The 19,054-nt window shown below is 62.1% G+C and overlaps 1 protein-coding gene across 26 annotated transcripts in view; it reads left to right on the top strand.

Moving 5' to 3' along the window:
• Nucleotides 1-19,054, top strand: part of OBSCN (obscurin, cytoskeletal calmodulin and titin-interacting RhoGEF) — a 154,010-nt gene that overhangs the window by 115,226 nt on the left and 19,730 nt on the right. For 21 of the 26 annotated variants that reach the window (XM_070569985.1, XM_070569987.1, XM_070569984.1 and 18 more), the window contains 20 exons: nt 405-437; nt 701-799; nt 957-1,175; nt 1,634-1,706; nt 2,031-2,098; nt 3,036-3,155; nt 3,286-3,425; nt 3,781-3,981; nt 4,098-4,180; nt 4,420-4,593; nt 5,321-5,477; nt 5,813-5,929; nt 6,009-6,173; nt 6,270-6,428; nt 6,567-6,744; nt 7,293-7,406; nt 12,703-12,870; nt 13,113-13,215; nt 13,557-13,686; nt 14,381-14,489. In XM_070569985.1, the coding sequence (XP_070426086.1) occupies nt 405-437; nt 701-799; nt 957-1,175; nt 1,634-1,706; nt 2,031-2,098; nt 3,036-3,155; nt 3,286-3,425; nt 3,781-3,981; nt 4,098-4,180; nt 4,420-4,593; nt 5,321-5,477; nt 5,813-5,929; nt 6,009-6,173; nt 6,270-6,428; nt 6,567-6,744; nt 7,293-7,406; nt 12,703-12,870; nt 13,113-13,215; nt 13,557-13,686; nt 14,381-14,489 (2,610 nt within the window). Of the gene's footprint in view, nt 1-404; nt 438-700; nt 800-956; nt 1,176-1,633; nt 1,707-2,030; nt 2,099-3,035; nt 3,156-3,285; nt 3,426-3,780; nt 3,982-4,097; nt 4,181-4,419; nt 4,594-5,320; nt 5,478-5,812; nt 5,930-6,008; nt 6,174-6,269; nt 6,429-6,566; nt 6,745-7,292; nt 7,407-12,702; nt 12,871-13,112; nt 13,216-13,556; nt 13,687-14,380; nt 14,490-17,710; nt 17,754-19,054 lie in introns of all 26 variants that reach the window. The other 5 variants (XR_011525376.1, XM_070569992.1, XM_070569990.1 and 2 more) reach the window with 1 other exon arrangement.

The following is a 19,054-nucleotide window of genomic DNA, read 5'->3' as shown; positions in this document are numbered from 1 at the left end:
AGGTAGACCCAGGCGAGCATGTGGCCCCCAATAGACTGTTAGGAATAGAGATCCGAAGTTCCTCATTCTCCAGAGTTCTGAGCACTGCAGGGTGACTCCATATCTGTGCCCCGACCCACCCTGGACACAGGGCTCAGCGCCACCTGGGCCCCTTCAGTGTGACGTCCAAGTGCTGGCCCTAGGGTGACAACCCCGATTCCTGGGGTTGCACAGAGTCTGGTCCATGTGGCCTCTTGTCTCTCCACACCTGAGTGTGAATTCCAGGGCTGCACAGCCAGGCTCAGGAGAAGTGCTGTGCAGGAGCGGGCGGGCCGCCCTCGGCAACCACGCTCCACCCAGCAGCCCCACCAGCCCAGGGAGGGAGGCGCATTCAGCCGCAGTTCTGACTTCTATGCCTCTTTTAGGCCCCAACGAACCAGAAGAGAAGCCGGCGTCTGGTGAGCCGCCTCTCCACGGGCAGAAGGAGGGGGGAGGGGGGCAGTGGGCACTTGGGGCTTTGCGAGAGTGTGTGAGGGGTGACCTCGTGGGTGGGCGGGGGGGCCTGAGCAGGTGGGGGCCAGGCCGTGGAAGTGGGACCACACCAGGGGCCCCTTGAGACCACGGAGCCCACCCCACACACAGAGCCAGGACTCTGTGCTGGCTGTTCCGCTGCACTGGGACACGGTGTGTGTTCCCCACCAGCTGCCCCGTGTCTCCCCAGATGTGCAGCAACAGCTGGTGCCGCCCCGCTTCCTGGAGAAGTTCACCCCCAAGAAGGTGAAAAAGGGTGCCAGCATCACCTTCTCCGTGAAGGTCGAAGGTAGGGCGCTCCGGCTCCCGTCCCTACTGAGGACCCCAGGAGGTTCAGAGCAGATCCTGTGTCCCCACTGAGGCCCCAGGAGGCTCAGAGGCAATCCCCTTTCCCATACCCTGCCTCCCAGTTGGGGGGTGACTGCACTGTCCACTCCTGCCTGCAGGTCGCCCCACCCCGGCGGTGCACTGGCTGCGGGAGGAGGCCGGTGAGGGCGTGCTGTGGATTGGCCGTGACACGCCAGGCTACACGGTGGCCAGCTCCGGGCAGCAGCACAGCCTGGTCCTGCTGGATGTGGGCCGACAGCACCAGGGCTCCTACACCTGCATCGCTAGCAATGCTGCAGGCCAGGCCCTCTGCTCTGCCAGTCTGCATGTCTCCGGCCGTGAGTGGGAGTGGATGGCCGGTGGGGTGTGGGAGGGGGTCCAGGGCCTCCTAGGGGCAGGCTGCCCCTCCCCAGACCCCTCTCCCCTTGGCCCAGCCAGAGCTGGCGAGATCTGAGTGCAGAGCCCCAGGGGCCAGCTCCTATCCCCTGCCCTGTGGGCTCCGCTTAGCTGGCCAAGACCCTCCCAGAAGCCCCCTGCTGCCCCGAGTGGTTTCTTCATGGGCCCTCAGCCCCTCTGAGGCCTGGCGAGTCAAGCACGGAACCTGTTCCTGTCCCCACCCCCAGTGGGGGAACTGTGGCCCGAGCTGGGACGCTGGGCACAGCTCCTCCTCAGGGCTCTGGATGAACAGGGTCAAGGCCTCTGGGGTGGCCTAGACATCGTGGGCAGGGGTCCCGATCGGAATCAGCTCAGCAGAGGCCAGGGTGTCATCTGCTGGCTCACCTCGCTCTCCTGACAGTGTCCAAGGAGGCAGGGGCGGTGGAGGAGCAGGCTGGGGTGAAGGAGGCCCTCATGTCCACCTTCCTGCAGGGGTGAGTGGGGGCTGCCCAGAGCTGGCCGGCCATGGTGGGGCCGGGGGCAGGGGCCTGGGAGTGGGGTCAGTGCTGCAGCTGGGCAGGGAAACCTACCCTGGACCGCAGCCCAGCTCTGCCCTTTGAAGGCAGGGTGGCTTGGGCCAGCCCCTGTCCCTCTCTTTGCCTCAATTTCCCCATCGCAAAAGAAGTGCTTTCCGGGGCCCTGACTGTGGCATCCCAGCCCCCTGTCCCCAGACCCTCTTCCTCTCAGAAGCTCCCGCCCATGGGTGCGGGGAGGTGGGGTCCACCCCAGGCCCCTCAGGACACCCCTCCCTCCTTTAGGACCCAAGCCGTCTTCGCACAGATGTCAGAATCTGCAGGTTTCACCGACCTTGCCGGGCAGAGGAAAGGTACCAGCTGGGTGGTATTCGCAGGGCCAGGGTGGCCGAGGGCCCCGATGCCGGGGTGGGATGTGGAGGTGGCTGCCCAGCCAGCAGGCCCCAGTCCCACGAGGCTCCTCCCAGACCGTGTGGCCCCAGAAATGCCTGCTTGTGTAGCTCTGAGCTGGGGCTCTCTGCCCCTCGTGACCCTGCCTCTGAGCCTTGGTTGGTCTTGGGGCCGTTTCTGAGCCTTGTGGATCTGGGAGCCCGAGGGGCCATGGGGATCCTGTAGCCTGGGCTCAGGGCTCATGTGTAACAGGCTGTTCCATGTACCGCCCCCCGCAGCCCCCTCGTTCACCCTTAACCCTGACTCTGCACAAAACATCCTGCTTCTGTCACGCAGACTCCAAACCTCCAAATCTCAGGTCCCCCAGCCCTCAGGCCAAGATTTGGGGCCCTGCCCCTGCCTCAGTGTCCAGAACCTGCCCTTGTCTCCTGCCATCTGGCTGAGCTGCCCCTGCCCCGTCCTGAGCCCCTTCCCAGACCAGCGGCCCAGTGGCCACTGAGAAAGGAGGCTGCACAGACCCTGCCATGGCCCCGTGGCTCAAAGCTCCTGCCCCAGCTCGATGGCCGGCCTGGCCTCTACCCAGCATGGCTCTCAGTGCCTTGACCGCTGTGCCCCCGGCTGGCTGCTGCCTCCTGGCCACTTGGTGTCCTTGACTGCCCACTGTCCCCCTGCCCGGACACTCCCCTGCGTTCACAGCCCCTCTGCCTGTCACACCTCGGCTCAGATGCCCTTGAGCCAACCCAGCCCCTAGTCCTGGTCAGCCCTCCCTGCTTCCAGTGGCACTGGCCCCAGGCCTGTGCATCCTCATCTCCTCGGACTCCTGAGCCCAGGACGGGCTGGAGGGGTGCTTGGGCACGTCTGTGGAGCATATGGCTGGCTGAGCTAGAGTTTGGACCCCAGGAGAGCCCCCGGTGATGGAGGCCCGCAGCCACCTGTCCCTGGCTGAGGTGGGCACGGAGGAGTTCCTGCAGAAGCTGACCTCGCAGATCACAGAGATGGTGTCGGCCAAGATCACGCAAGGTGAGGGCGCTGGGTGAGAGTGAGGTCGGGGGGCTGTGTCCTCTCCCCACCACCCATGCCCTGGAGACCCACGGGGAGAGGGCTTGGGGAGCTGGCCCTTCCCGGGCGTCATGTGCCCTTTGCCCCCCAGCCAAGCTGCAGGTGCCTGGAGGTGACAGCGATGAGGAGTCCAAGACGCCATCTGCGTCCCCCCGGCATGGCCGTTCGCGCCCCTCCTCCAGTGTCCAGGAGTCATCCTCAGAGTCAGAGGACGGGGACTCCCGGGGCGAGGTGCGGGGGCTGGGAGGGGGCAGGGGGCACACACCTGAGTGGCCTACATCATCCCCATGATCCAGAACACCCCGGCACCTCCAGAGCTTCCTCCTTTCCTCTTTGGGGTGGCTCCACCCCACGCCCCTGATAGGGTTTCCATCAACAGAGAGGGGCGGGGCCTATTCTAGGACTTCACAGAATCTCCTCTTAGCTTCTTCTCTCCACTTAGTGCCAGAGGCTCTGCAGTCTGGGGCCTTGGGAGGCCCCCTGGCCCCTCTCCGATCCCCCTCCCTGTGGGGTCTGTGGGGGCTGTCCGGGCTTTGGGAGGTCTGGCTAGCCCTTTCCTGGGTCCGACTAAGCGCCCCCCCTACAGATCTTTGACATCTACGTGGTCACGGCTGACTACGTGCCCCTGGGGGCCGAGCAGGACGCCATCTCACTGCGGGAGGGCCAGTACGTGGAGGTGCTGGACTCGGCCCACCCGCTGCGCTGGCTCGTGCGCACCAAGCCCACCAAGTCCAGCCCCTCGCGGCAAGGATGGGTATCCCCTGCCTACCTGGACAAGCGGCTCAAGGTAGTTGGACAGCTGGTGGGGGGTCCCAGGATAGTCGACCCCCCGTGAGGGCGAGAGCCAACCTCACTGGGCAGGGCCAGAGCTCACCACCTGCAACCCCTCCTGTTTCTCACCAGCTGTCACCCGAGTGGGGGCCTGCCGAGGCCCCCGAGTTCCCCGGGGAGGCTGTATCTGAGGACGAGTACAAGACAAGGCTGAGGTGAGGGGTCGTGGGTGGGGGCCACAAGGGGGTTGAGGTCCTGCTGGGCCTCTGAGATGCTAATTCCACAAGAGCCTCCTGGCCAGCCTCATGCCAGTGACACCTGTTTGATGACTCCGTGTGGCGGGTGGCCTTGGGGATGCAGCCATTCTGAAAGTGGGCGGCAGGCTGCACACCACGCGAGGTGCCCCCGGCTCTGAGCTGCGCTCCAGGGCCTGCCCCTGCGTTGTCGCCTGCAGCTCTGTCATCCAGGAGCTGCTGAGCTCAGAGCAGGCCTTCGTCGGCAAGCTGCAGTTCCTGCAGAGCCACCACATACGGCACCTGGACCGCTGCCCCCATGCGCCCCCCGCCGTGGCCAGCCAGAAGGCTGTCATCTTCCGCAACGTGCAGGACATCAGCCACTTCCACAGCAGGTGGGCAGACGGGCAGGCCTACAGTGTGCACACGGGGACACAGACACGCAGAGGTGTATTCACACACCGACACACATGAGGACGTGTATATGCACACGGGAATATTCACATGCTTGCAGACACATGCACCCAGATACAAACACACGTGGACACATGTACTCATGGGGCTGGGACATGCAGGTATGGGCAGGCGTCTAGGAAGGAAAGAACCTTTCTGGACGTGACTTATCTGTTGGCCCCCCACACCCTGTACAAGGACACACGTGTCCTAGGACACAGGCGTGTGCACCAGCTTACCCAGTGAAGTGCCTGCTGCAACCCACGTTCACCGGCACGCCCCAGAAACATGCACACACATAGCTGTGCACACTAGCATGCACACACTAGCGCGCACATACATGCTCTCACACGTGGCACACGTACACGGCATACACGCACCTGCATACTTGGGTGCATACATGTACGTGTCACACATGCCTACGTGTGCATGCCGACACACAAGTGCACACCCACACCTGTACACAGGGCATGCATGCACCCTCAGGCACACCCTCACAGACTGTACACGTGTGCCTCCACAGTCCAACACACTCACTCTCACCCGTGGGAACCTGGCCCTGGGCAGGAGCCTGTTTCCTCCCAACTTGAGGGCTCGGGGCTGGGTGTTGGGTCGTGGGTGGGGGTCCTGAGGTCAGCCGTCCCCTGACCGCCGTCCCCTCTGTGGCAGCTTCCTGCGGGAGCTGAAGAGCTGTGACACAGACGATGACGTGGCCATGTGCTTCATCAAGAACCAGGCGGCCTTTGAGAAGTATCTGGAGTTCCTGGTGGGCCGAGTGCAGGCCGAGGCGGTGGTGGTCAGCACGGCCGTGCAGGACTTCTACAAGGTGCCCCCCTGCCCGGCTCAGGGGCCTGTCAGTGCCCCTGTCCCCAGCCTCAGTGCTGGCCCTGGAACTCATCTTCCCTGACCCTGCCCGGGCCCCCCAGACCTTCCCAGACCCCCTGGGCCCTGGCTTAGTACGGAGAGCAGGCAGAGCCCCCAAGCACTGATCACTTGTCCGTGACATGGGCCATCGCCCAGGGCGGCGTGAGGCCCTCCGGGTGCAGAGGCTGCCTGTGTGTACATCCCCAGGACCCCAACACCGGCTCTGGAGTTCTGATGACATGGGCCGTCCGGGGGCTGTGTGTTCCTGCCCTGAACCCTGCCCCGCGGTCCTTACAGAAATACACCGAAGAGGTGCTGTCGGCTGCAGACCCCTCGCAGCCGCCCCCGCCGCCCCTGCAGCACTTCCTGGAGCAGCCGGTGCAGCGTGTCCAGCAGTACCAGGCCCTGCTCAAGGTGGGCGGGCTGGCCGGGCGCTGCGGGCCACCCCTTGCCCAGCTGCCCCAGACCACAGCCTGACCTGTCATCTCCGCAGGAGCTGATCCGCAACAAGGCGCGGAATGGGCAGAACTGTGCACTGCTGGAGCAGGCCTATGCCGTGGTGTCTGCCCTGCCCCAGCGTGCTGAGAACCAGCTGCATGTGTCGCTCATGGAGAACTACCCCGGCACCCTGGAGGCCCTGGGCGAGCCCATCCGCCAGGTCTGGGGGCGGGGCGTGGCAGAGGCCCTGGGCAGGGTGCATGGGGGTCTGTACCCCAGCCTGGCCTGGCTGACCGTGGGCTGACGGCTCCCCCAGGGCCACTTCATTGTGTGGGAGGGGGCGCCGGGCGCACGGATGCCCTGGAAGGGCCACCACCGGCACGTCTTCTTGTTCCGCCACCACCTGGTCGTCTGCAAGCCCAGGCGGGACTCGCGCACTGATACCTTCAGCTACGTCTTCCGGAACATGATGAAGGTTTGCGGGGCACCGGCAGAACTCGGGGGGCCCTGAGGGCGGGCAGAGGCCGTGTCTGCTCCTATGGCGGCGACCCCATCCGTGGTGACCGAGGCTCGGCCTGTGTCCGGGAAGTCACCCTGCGTCCTCCCCCTACAGCTGAGCAGCATCGACCTGAACGACCAGGTGGAGGGGGACGACCGCGCCTTCGAGATCTGGCACGAGCGGGAAGACTCGGTGCGCAAGTACCTGCTGCAGGCACGGACGGTCATCACCAAGAACTCCTGGGTGAAGGAGATCTGCGGCATCCAGCAGCGTCTGGCCCTGCCCGTCTGGCGTGAGTGCCCGGTCCTGGCAGCGGGGCTGGACGGGGGACTCGAACCTTTCAGCCTGGCCGCCTGCTCGGTTCGCGTTAGGGAAGGGGGTCCATCCAGGGGCAGACGGCTCACTCTCCCCTCCTTCAGCTCAGCTTCCTGGGAGCCCTGAGCCCGGGTGTCAGGCTGGCCCTGACCCGAGTGTGGGGAGCCTCAGGGTCACTCAGGGGGTCCCCAGCACAGGGCAGCACCCAGACTGGGTTAGGCGATGTGAAGGGCCTGGGAGCACTGGCTCTGGTTCCTCACCTGGAACAGAGAGAGGCTCCCCTTTCAACACACTCTCCTTCTCCACAGTCCCCCCCACGCCCCAATATCCAGCCAGCCTGCCTCCCTCACCCTGATTCCTTTCTGGGCCCAAGTGTGAGATCCTGGACAAAAGATCACCAGGGGTGGTGTTCGTAGCAACACACCCTTGGTCATGGGGCTTCTGGCCCTGCCAGGGGTCGCCTGAGGGCACTGGTGAGTCACCCACAGAGCACTCAGGGCACCATGCGTGTGTGCGTGTCCCCAGGTCCCCCGGATTTCGAAGAGGAGCTGGCTGACTGCACAGCCGAGCTGGGCGAGACGGTCAAGCTGGCCTGCCGTGTGACGGGCACACCCAAGCCCGTCGTCAGCTGGTATAAAGGTAGGCCCCAGCGCCCAGGGACGCGCATCCTGCAACAGGCAAGAGCTGCCCAGAGGGAACAGGCTGGGCAGGGCCTGGGACCCAGGCTGGGGCCTGGCTGGGGGCTGCGGCCTGCTCTTCCAGTCGCCTGCTCCGAATCACGGTCACCCTGGCCGGGGTGCACAGTGGACGCGGAGGGCGTGCGTCCGTGTTTCCGACTCCATGACCCTGCTGGCCGCGGAGTCTTGCTCGTTAGCTCTCTTGTTTGACCAGTTGCACTGAGTGCCAGGTGCCGCTCCAGGTTGGGGAAAACAGCAGCAAGCAGGCCAGGCGGCCTGTCCGAGGGGGCCAACCTTCTGGGTGGAGACAGACGGCAAGCAGACAGACAAACGTGTGATGTGAAGTGGGGAAGTGACGTGGCCGGCCAGGGAAATAAGGCAGAGCACGGGGCAGGGTGACGGTCAGCCAGGCCCCTCCCAGGGGGCCTGTGGGAAGAGATCCGAGGTGGCCAGCAGGGCAGGGGGCAGGCGCTGAAGCTGTGCAATGGGAGCGAGGGCCACAGGGGGTCATCTCTGCACGTGAGGGGAGCTGCACAGTTCGAGGGTCCCTGTGACCACCCTCACTCTGACACCAGGTGGGGGCCCCATGACCATCTTCGGGTTCAGCGACGTGCTGGACGGACTCATGCAACTGAGCAGGCTGTTCAGCTCAGGGTCCTGTGTACTGCAGAGAAAGGAGGAGGTGCACGGGGCAGGGTCTGGGCGTCCTCTGTGGAAGGGTGTGGAGGGCGCCTGTTTCTCTTGCATCGACGTGTGACAGCACTGGGAGTGTGTCCACCAGGGGTGCTCACCGAGCCTTGGTGTCCAGGGTTCTGTTGGGGGTCACTGCTGTACCAGGCTGACCACTGCATCGCCCCTCCAGAGGTTACGCTGATGCCACGTGGCCCAGAGCCCCCACCCTAAATCACAACATAGCATAACCATCTGGTGTGGTCTGAGGCCCCCAGGTGAAGCAGGACACTTGTCAGTATTCTGGGCTGATGGTTGGCCTCACCCGGGCTGGCAAATAACACCCTGAGTTCCCAGTTCAGTCTGAATAACCAAATCCAGCCCTGGTTTTGGAGGAGCTATCCCAGGCCAGTCAGTCCCTCCTGTCCTGCTTGACCACCACCAGCTAGGGGCATTTGTCCGCCCACCAGCAGCTAAGGATGGGGCTGGAGAGGACATGCTGGAGGGGCTGTCCTGGGTCCCTCAGTCAGAGCCGCAGGCTGGAGGCCTGGCTGCAGCAGCTGATTCCTGGCGGCAGCTTGAGCGAGCCGCCCCTGAGGTCTCCCTTCTGGAGCAAGGCCCGCTGCCCCACGTCCTGGGTCCCAAAGGTCCTTCCCAGCCGCCGCCTCCTGCACAGAACCTGCGAGGGACTGCCACCCCCCCCCACTCCCCGCCCCATCATCCCTGCTCAGGCCCAGACCTTCCCCCTGGGAGGGCGGCTTCCCAGGGACCAAGCCGTTCGTAAAAGTTGTCCAGAAGTGAGCATGAGCCCCTCAGGCCACTCTCCTTTTGGCCAGGCTGCGCCCAGGAGGGTGTGCCACCCGCGCCGTGTCTGAGGGGACAGGAGAGTGCCCTTTGCCCAGGAACCGTCAGGGAGGGATGCGGGATCCCCACCCACACCTGGGCCGTCCTCGGTCACTTTCATCCTGACCGTTACTCGGTGAGCAGCCTGGTCTCTGGGGACAGTTTTGTCCAGTGAGTGGAGGAGGCGAGGAGCAGCCAGACACTCAGCTCGTGTTGGCACAGGTGGTCGAACTGCAGGTGGTCCACGAGGCACACACGGCCAGAGGGTGTGGCCAGAGCTGACCGTTCACTGAGCCAAATGGCGTCACGATGGGAAATACCACATATAGCACCAAGAGTCAACGATCTACCAGGATGGGGGTCCACCCCGTGCGATGTGTCCCCCACCGACTCAGCATCTCTCTCAGGGTGGCGTTCTGGGGGCTCAGCGCCACGTAGAACCCTGGCGGTCTGGGTGGGGAGCCCCGTGAGTGGCCTCGCTGTGCCTCCGTGGCTCATGGCCCCAAGAAGGGGTGTCCTCGACCACCTGTCTAGTGTGTAAGTCGAAAACCAGCTTGGCTATTTGCTATAGCTCAAGGGCAGTGAGCACATATGGCCTCGGCCAGGCAGACTCCGTAGGGCAGAAGTCAGACTTGCCACCTGGCAGGACGTCGTGTAGACGGTGGGAGCCCCAGAGCAGGGGGCAGAGGGCCAGGTCCTGACCCCCAGTGGCAGCCGCTGGCGAGCAGGGACGCTGGAGACGAGTGTTACAGCTCCTGCCACATGAGTGCGAAGCGGTCTTGGTCCCAGCACCCATGAGACGGAAAGCAAGCGGCCGAAATTCCAAGACTCCTCTGGAGCTGTCAGCCTGCACGGACCTTTACAGCCCCCTGTCTACACCAGCTGGAGCCACAGGAGCAGCACTGGATGGGATGCAAGCATCGAGCCAGCTGCCAGCTCCCTCTGGCCGTCCAGGGCTGTGGAGGTGGGACGTGGCCTCCCTGGTCACCCCAGATGCCTTCCTGTCACCTGGAAGGCCCTGAACTTCCTTTCTCTTCCTGGCTTCTGTTGGCTGACCCAAGGGGACAGATTGCTGGGCTGGGATTGGTTATGTGCTCCACAGCCGCCTCTCCACGTGCAGAGTGTCCCCCCCAGGAACGTCCCCCCACCACTCGAGGGGCAGGAGACACAGCAAGCATCGGGTCCAGAGGCAGGAGCCACAGCCACGGCACCCTGACTTGGCCCCAAGATGACGTCACCTTCCCTGCTCACCCAAACTGTGTGCAAATCCCGCCAGTGGGATCCAGGTGCCTGCACCTGGCAGGGCCGTGGCAACCTGTGTCCTCCCCGCCGAGGTCCCCCGCACGTTGGAGGGCACTCAGGGCCCCTGGTCCCTCTGGGTACATGGAGACCGCAGCCCAGCCCTGGTCGTCTTTCTCTTAAAGCTGCAGAGGTCAGGGAGGAGGCGAAGGAAGGGGGCGGGGGCAGGGATGGAAGAAGACGTGCTCCACGGCTCAGTAACATCTGGTGTTTGGGGCTCACCAAAAGCCCCAAACGGGGCAGCAAGATCAGTGGTCGATGCTGATACCGTCTGTTGCAGCTTTGGTCCCCCCTTGACGTACAGCTTCATCCAATGGCTCCCCACGCTCTGTGCCTCTCCCCTGCTGGAGTTCAGCTTGCAGGCGGTGCCCTCTGGATGGGGCCTGCATGGCAGGGGCGTCCCCGCCTCTCTCCGGGTCTGCCTGTAAGGGCGGAGCGAGGTTTCCTGCCAGAGTACACTGACCTCCCTCCAAGTCACCTTCTCCTTCCTCAGCTGTCACCGGGGTCATAGGTGCCCTCCAGGTGCCATGGCCCACAGGCCAGCCATTGGCAGTTCCCCATGGGGTTTGTCTGCGTTGGAGACATCCCAAGCAGGGCCCCCTGCAGACACTCGGCTCCTTTACTGTCATCTCGGAAAGAACCCCTCAGCATGTTTGGTGCCTGTGTCTCAGAGTTCCAGCCCTGCTCCTGCCTTCTGCCCGCGGGGTTGGCGACAGCCCTCCCTGTGCCCCCAGGGTGGGTGTGTGTTTCTGTGCCTGGTCCGAAGGATGTGGAATCTTCCTTGCGCCCGGCACTGGTGCTAGCATTTGTTGGGAAGTGGGACCACCTAAGGCACCTCCCGGCTCCGAGGAGACAGCATGTCAGCCAGGGCACCGTCCAGGTGTCTGTCTGGACCCACTGCTCACTGCTCCGACTGTGGCCACCAGCCCCGTGTCCCTCCATTCACAGGCAGCAAAGGGGATGGCTGTTTACTGCCCAGCTGACCGTGCAGTTGGGTCAGCATGTCCACCACAGCCCCATGGGCCTCCCTCAAGTCCTGTTAACTCATTCAGGGGCCACCTTCTTTTCCTTCTGGAATGACAGTGTCCATTGTCCCGAAAATTGCAAATCAGAAACTGTGAAGGATCTGAGGTGTTTCCCTGCTTGGAAGCCAACAAGCCAGCTGCCAACCAGAGATGGACAAAAGACGCAAGACCCTCGGGTGGGAGACCAAGACTCTTTGTCACAGGACAGCAGCAGCATCTTGCATGGGTGGTCCACACTCCGGTCACCCCATCCTGGGACCAGATCTTAGGTGCATGCAGTGGGCTGCACCATGAGAGAGAAGCCCCCAATTCTAGTTGACACTGAGGTGTCGTGGGGCTGCCGGTGCATCTGCCCGTCCTTCCCTCCAGAGAGAAGTGACCATGGCCCTGGAAGGCAAGCCTCTCCCAGGGAAGGAAGGAGAGAGCTTTGTCTCTGCTGCCCCGGACGGCCCGTGGGGGTCTCCTTACACAAGCAGCCCAGGCCCGGCCGCAGGTGCCTTTGGCTGGAGGATCTGGCCATGCGAGATGCCGGGGTCCACAGAGGACTGATTTGTGACAGTAAGATGAGGTCTGGGAATTGACAGTGGATGGAAGATGTCACGGGTAGCCTGGCGAGAACTGTTTTGTGGGCGAAGTGAAGGCCGGCGGTGTGGATTTGAGAGAAGATGGAAGGGGAAGCATCTGGAGATGAGGAGTGAGAACAGCTCTTTCCTGGAATTGTGATACTGGGACGCAGAGAAGTGGGGTGGCACCTGGAGGATTTGGGGTTATTTTGTATAACTTAAAACCGTTTCTTAAGATTTCCTGTGGATCAGAAGTCAAGAACCGTCACAATTTAAACAACCTTGTTCAGAACATGCAGAGCTATTGGAAAGTGTTTCTCTGTGAAATTTTGCATGTTTATGGGGGAAAGAGTTCTTTGTAGTGAAAGATGTGCATCTCCCCATCCTTCACCGAGAAGAAACGTGTGAGGGCAGGAGATGTAGGTGGGTGGGCACCCGGACGAGGGTGGTTAAAGAGGTGGATGACGTCTGAGCACCTCTGCTGCGTGCATCAGCGCCTTGGAGGTACCCAGGGAGTCACACAGGCGCTGGCCACGTGAAGGAGGGTCTGGTTGTCAGAATGGGATGTCCTCTGTGGGGTTTGGGTCCCCAGCCCGGCCCTTGCCTCCAGCTAAAAGCCTGCCTTCCGGAGGCCACACTGTGTGCACCAAGGTCTGGGGCAGTCGGTGGGGTGGGTCAGTGCCGCCTCTCCATTCAGGGCTCCATGTCAGCCAGGCCAGCCGGACCACGATGGGGAGCCCACAGCCTTGTGCTCCAGGGGCAGCCCCCCATCACCACCCGTGACTGTGAGCCCCAGGCAGGCCCAGCCTCTTGTCCCTGATGGGGTCCCCTCCATAACAGCTTGCCTCTTCCTTCGCAGACGGGAAGCCGGTAGAGGTGGACCCCCACCACATCCTCATCGAAGATCCTGACGGCTCATGCGCCCTCATCCTGGACAACCTTACTGGCGTTGACTCTGGCCAGTACATGTGCTTTGCAGCCAGTGCCGCTGGCAATGCCAGCACCCTCGGCAAGATCCTGGTGCAAGGTGGGCGCCCGACCCTAGCCCACCGCCGAGGCCCAGTAGGGGCATGGGCCTGGGCCTGCAGACGGGGCTGGCAGGGGTGGTGTGCATGTCTGACCAAGGTCTAGGGGCTTGCTGGTGCGTGCGGGTTCCTGCTCCATCATGGTGTCTCTGTCTCTCTGTCCATCTCTCTCTCTCTGTCTCTCTGTCTCTCACTCTGTGTGTGTGTGTCTCTCTCTCTCTACCCTCCGCCTCCTACCCTGCAGTACCCCCGCGGTTTGTGAAGAAGGTCCGGGCAGTGCCCTTTGTGGAGGGAGAGGATGCACAGGTCACCTGCACCATTGAAGGCACCCCACACCCTCAGATCAGGTGGGCTGCATGGCTCGGGGCACGTGGAGGAGGGGAGGTGGGCCTTCCCTGGGTCACCCCTGCCACCTGTGAAACAAAGGGGGCAGCGCATTCTCCCGGTCAGGGGCGGGCTGGACCCAGAGCCTCAGCCTTCCCGATGATAAGTGGGTGTGGCTGGGCTGAGGCCCATTCTGGACACAGTCCTGGCTGCACCAAGGCAGATGTTGGCTGAGCTGGATGTTGGGTGGGTGTGTGGCGTTGAGAATGTGGGCTCAGTTAGGACACTTGGGTCTGCCAGTGGGAGAGGGGAAGCTCCCGAGCACAGGTGAGGCTCTGCCTCACCACCCCGGGGTTGACTGCAGGTGGTACAAGGATGGAGCCCTCCTGACCCCCGGGGGCAAGTACCGGCCCCTGAGCGATGCCCGCAGTGGCCTGCTGGTGCTGGAGATCCGGGCGGCCAGCAAGGAGGACCTGGGCCACTATGAGTGCGAGGTGAGGTGGGCAGGCACAGGAGGAGGGGGCGCTGGGGCAGCCTGTCTCGGGGACCCCACTGTTGTCACCACCATCCATGACCTATGATGAAAGAGAGGACACCAGGTCCACTTCACCCACCGTCCATGATGAGGGGACACGGACTAAGGCCCCGAGTGGAGTGGCCTCGGCCTTCTGTGGCTCGCAGGTGGTCCAGGAAGCTGTGTGCTGGCTGTGGCTCTTCCTGGCTACCCGCCTCCGTGATGCTGCTTCCTGCGGCCTGGGGGGGCCATGTGGCACCTGCCCCCATGGCTGCTCCCAGAGAAACAGATGGACCCAAGTCAGCTCTGGACCTACCCTGTCCAATTTGGTCACTGCTGTCCACACATGGTGATTTAAATTTGAATCAGTGAAAGTTAAGTCTAGGTAAAGATCTGGTTCCTTTTCAAGTGCTCAGGGCCCCCACGGCCTCCACGCTGGACAGTGCAGACAGAGAGAGTCCCCACCATTGTAGAAAGCTCCCAGGCAGTGCTGGGTGTCCTTGGAGACATGGTGGCTGGGCTGGGACCCTCTCCCCTGTGGCCAGGCGTCGGGGCTCTGTGAACAGCCGGGGCGGGCCCCACATGCTACAGCCAGCCTGCACGGCCCCAGAGAGATGGCCCAGGCCCCTGGGGAGCCACGGCCTCTAAGCAGACCCCTGCCATCCGTCCTGCAGTTGGTGAACCGGCTGGGCTCCACACGGGGTGGGGCAGAGCTGTCCATGCAGAGCCCGGCACTGCGGGCCCGGGAACAGCGCCGCAGGGAGCAGCTGGCTGCTGTGGAAGGTAAGTGCTGCGCTGCTGGTCTGGGCAGGGCTGGACCCTCCGTGCACCTGGGCAGGGCCGGGAGGGTGAGACCACCAGCCCTTCCAGTGGGGGCATGCTTCCTAGAGGAGGGGGGGGGGTGCGGGTGGGGGGTGAGGGGGGCTGCAGGGGCTGCAGAGCAACTGCTGGTTCCCGGCCCCTAAGCGTGGGCTGGCGAAGGGTGGGCTGTGAACCCAGAGCCCAGAAAGACGGAGGAGCAGTTGTGAGGGTGGGGAGTCCCTTAGTCTGCTCACCATCCCTGGGGGAATAACAAGTGCATGTAAAGGCTAGACCTGGGGCTGCCGGCTAGGCGGTGGTGAGGGATGTCTCTGGGAGGGGTGGCAGGGACAGTAGGAGGCATGGCTCCATGAAAGGGGCCCCTGCCAAGTGCAGAGCAAGGCCGTTGGTCCCAGGTTGGCTCCCAGGAGAGGGAGCGGGTTTCAGGGGCCTGGTCCCTCCACACCGGGTGGGGCTGGCCATGGAGAGGACAGACCACTGTGGCTGGGCCTCCCCGTCCTAGCCTGGATCCCCCCTGGGGTCCTGGATGGTGGCTGGGCTGCAGAGTGGTCTCTCCAGGGAGAGTGTGCTCCTGCGCAGGAGGTGAAGGGGGGTGAGATGCTCATGCCTTGACTCACACCTGGGCTCCAGGGTCCTAGCTGGCCCAGCTCAGGGATGGCCACGAAGGCAGGAGGGCACCTGGCGTCTGTCCTGGGCTTGCTCGGTCTGAGGGAGCAGCCTTACAGGGCTCGCAGGGCAGGCTGCGGCCCCAGGGAGAGCTACTCTTTGTCTGAGCTGCACCACCTGGAAGGGGCTGCCTGGGTGGGTGGCCTGCCTCCTGTCCCTGGTGGCATGCAAGCAGAGGCTGGACCAACACCTGGTGGAGCTGCAGTTCTCACAGTAGGATGGGTTGGGATACGTGTCCTCCCAAGTCCTGGAAGTTGGCTTCTGTGATGCCTTGGGCCACTGGATCCAGTCCTCCCAGGGCCCAATGTCTGGGGGCCGCTGTCCATCTGGACACTCACAGAGTCGGGCCACCTGGCACCCGGAGCCCTGCCTCGGGGCCCTTAGCGCCCTCCAGGGCCCTCACGGAGACCCCTCCCTCCCCCAGAGGGCAGCCAGCACTGGTAGAGCCTGTGCCCTCTGGAGGCCCACGGTGTCCACGGCGCCTCAGCTTCCTGCCACGTGGCGTCTCACGTCAGGGAGGTGCTGAGCGGGGACCTTGGCGCTCCCTCTCAGCTGGTGACAAGTGTGCGCTACAGAGCCATTCACTTCGTTATCGTGATGGGTCTCTTTCTGTCAACGTCCCAAGGCCATGGAGGCTGGGAACGGCGTTGGTGCCTCCTGCGGCGAGAAGGCCGGTCCTTGCAGACCCCGGAGTTGGAGCCCGCCGCCTCCTGCTTCCTAACCCTATCCTGCCGCTTCATCCTTAACCTGGCGGCCGCAGCCAGCACGGGCCCTGGCTGGCCCTGGGGGTGGGCGCCGCCCCCTAGCTTGTGAACTGCGGCTGCAGCCTTGCTTCGCACAGCTGCTCCCCTCCTGTAGTTGCCAGCACTCACGTGGCCCAGCACCCATCAGGCGGCAGGTTAGGTCAGGAGCAAAGATGTCAGGAGTGTAGCAGCCCAGAGGTGCCCTGGCCACCACTGCCAAGAGCAGCAGAACGGGGCCCCGGTCAGGAGGATGAGGGAAGGCGTCCTGGGTTCTCCCAGTGCTCTACGCACGGGGTCTGGCCTACAGGCCACCAACAGACTGGCTCTCTCTGGGCCCAACTTAGTCTAAACACACAGGGCATCTTGACTTGATCCCGTCTCTCCCAGTATGCTGCCCTCTTCAGGAGGCAGCTTGCACAAACATGCACGCACACGTGTATGCATGCACTCAAATACATAGGAGTGCATGCCATACACATGTGTGTGCATGCATATATGCACATCATAAATGTGGTTCCCGTGTGCCACACACACACAGCGAGTACATTTAATTCACGTGCACCTAATCAGAGACATCTAAAGGCACCTAACCTGAGCCTTCAGCAAGTCGTAATCCTTTTGCCGGTGGAGGGTCTTATAAAAAACACAATATCTGCAAAGCACGATAAAACAAGGTGGGCCTGTACTCTTGGTCATCTCAGGGAAAGCTTTCCTCTATGAGGCACTGCAGCAAAGCAGAAAATCCCCAGACCAGGAAGCAGGAGGCCTGTACCCCAGGCCACACCATTTGACTTTCTGAGCCTCCCCCTCAGTTTCCCTGCAGGATGGTGAGGGGGCTCTTGGGATGTGAGGGTACTGGTAGCTGGTGGAATGCCTACTGTCCAGCTGGGCAAGGCTGGAAGGGGGCATCTCTGTGCCAAGACTGACCCTGCCCAGGAGATGCAGGGGAAGAGTAGTGCTCCCTGGACCCAGATGAGTCCTGCCCTGTCTCTGGGACTTGGGTCCCCTGTCTGCAAAATGGGAACCACAGGCCCTATCCTACTGGCTCCAGGGCGGAGGAAACTAGGAGAATCAAAAGAGACAGTTGAGTCTGTGGGGTGCTCGATGGGAAGACCTGGCTTTCCCTGCTCACTTGGAGCTCGGGATCCTGCCCAGCATCCTCAGGTTGCTCCCAGTAGGATCTCCGTGGCCTCATGCTGTGGAGCCCAGATGCGCTACCTCTAAGACCCCAGAGTCGTTCTCCCCTCGAGTGATGGTTTTCGGTCTTTAGGACTTTTTTGTAAAACAGGCATCAGCCATCCCAGTCCCAGTTTGGCTGCTGGTTCACCTTGCAACCACAGGTCATTCCTCCTGCCTCTCTAGGCCTCAGTTTCTGTCTGAGAAGTGGGACTTTAGGCCTGACACATTCACAGGGTTCCTGACCACATGCGCTGAAGGAGAAGCTGGGGTTTCTGTGTGGGCAGCAGGGCCCTTACTCTCCCTGAAGCTTCTGCAAGACCCTCACGAGGGACAGGGGCCTACTATCATGTGGGGCGCATTGCTGTCATATCTCCTATCCCCCAGGCACTCAGGGCAGGCATTGTCACCTCCATGTCAAAGGTGAAGGAACTGGGGCTCTAAGCTGAGGCAGCCCTCCCAGGAGCACACAGCCAGACAGGGTTGGATCCAGCACTCCTAAGCTGAGCAGGTTGCCACACTGCCATGCCACTCAGACAGCTCAGCCTCCCAGTGCTGGCTCATCTGTAATCCTTGCTATTCCAACTGTTTTCTTTGTAGTCACTGAGCAAGAGACTAAAGTCCCCAAGAAAACCGTCATCATGTAAGTGCAGGCGTGTTCCTAACCCCCCTCTGACTGCAGTGCCCCTGCATGTCCACTAACCTGCCTGCACCTGCCCCTTGGCCCAGCCGCCTGCCTGGCTGACCGCTGCCCACAGGGCCTCTGCTCACTGCTCAGACTGCCAGCACCGTGCGGATACTCCCAGGGAGCCCACATTCCCCAGGACCCTGGCCACCCTCACACTTCGCAGCTCTCTCTTCAGTGCCTCAGGACCCTCTCCAGGGCCCTCTCGGCAGGACAGACTTATTCTGTGCACTTCACAGTGGCTCACCCAGGGCTTGCACCCAGAGCCACACCAGTGAGGGCTGCAGTTGGGACTGTAGGGCCACTTCCTGCAGTGGGCTGGAGGCAGAAGTCTGTCCTTCAGTACCCTAGCATCTAGGGCGTTGTGGTCCAACAGGACTTTTCACGATGATGGAAATATTCTGTATTCACACTGCCCACTACAGCAGACACTAGCTGCCTGTGGCTGTTGAACATTTAAAATGTGTCTAGTGTGACTGAAGAAGTGAATTTTAAAATTTACTTAATTTTCATTAATTGGAATTTAATTTAAATGGTGTAACCAGGGGCTGGCCCCATGGTGTAGTTGTTAAGTTTGGCGTGCTCGGCCCTGGTGGCCCAGGTTCATGGGTTCATATTCCGGGTGCAGACCTACACCACTCATCAGCCATGCTGTGGCAGCATCTCACATACAAGATAGAGGAAGACTGGCACAGATGTTAGCTTGATAAATCTTCCTCAGCATAAAAATAAATTAAAAAATAGTGTAACCATAGTGGACAGCACAGCTCTAGGGTCCTTGGAGGTCTCATTAGGAAGATGGGAAAACTGAGGTTTGGGGAAGAGGCGGCTTGCTCGGGGTCACTCATGATTGGAAACCAGCAGAGAACCATTTCCACAGTGCCGTGCCCACTGTCCCTTTTTGCATCATTCACTGCCTTCAAGGCTGGGGAAAAGCCACATGTGTTGTTGATAATCAAACAACACAAGAGGTCTGGATCTGGGTGAACCAACAGAATGCAGGATTGGTTTTGACCTGGGTAATCTGAGAGGACTTCCAATAGGAGGTGTGTGCAGGTGGAGGTGGTGGAAGAGCTTGCAAAAGCCAGGAGGCAGGGCCGGCTTGTGGCCACACGGTTAAAGTTCCACGTGCTCCACTTCAGTGGCCTGGATTCATGGGTTTGGATCCTGGGTGCAGACCTACTCTACTCGTCAGCCATGCTGTGGCGGCATTCCACATACAAAAATTAGAGGAAGACTGGCACAGATGTTAGCTCAGG

This window comes from Equus przewalskii, chromosome 13, assembly GCF_037783145.1.
Source record: "Equus przewalskii isolate Varuska chromosome 13, EquPr2, whole genome shotgun sequence".
Lineage (NCBI taxonomy): Eukaryota > Metazoa > Chordata > Mammalia > Perissodactyla > Equidae > Equus > Equus przewalskii.
This window is presented reverse-complemented; position numbering and strand designations above follow the sequence as displayed.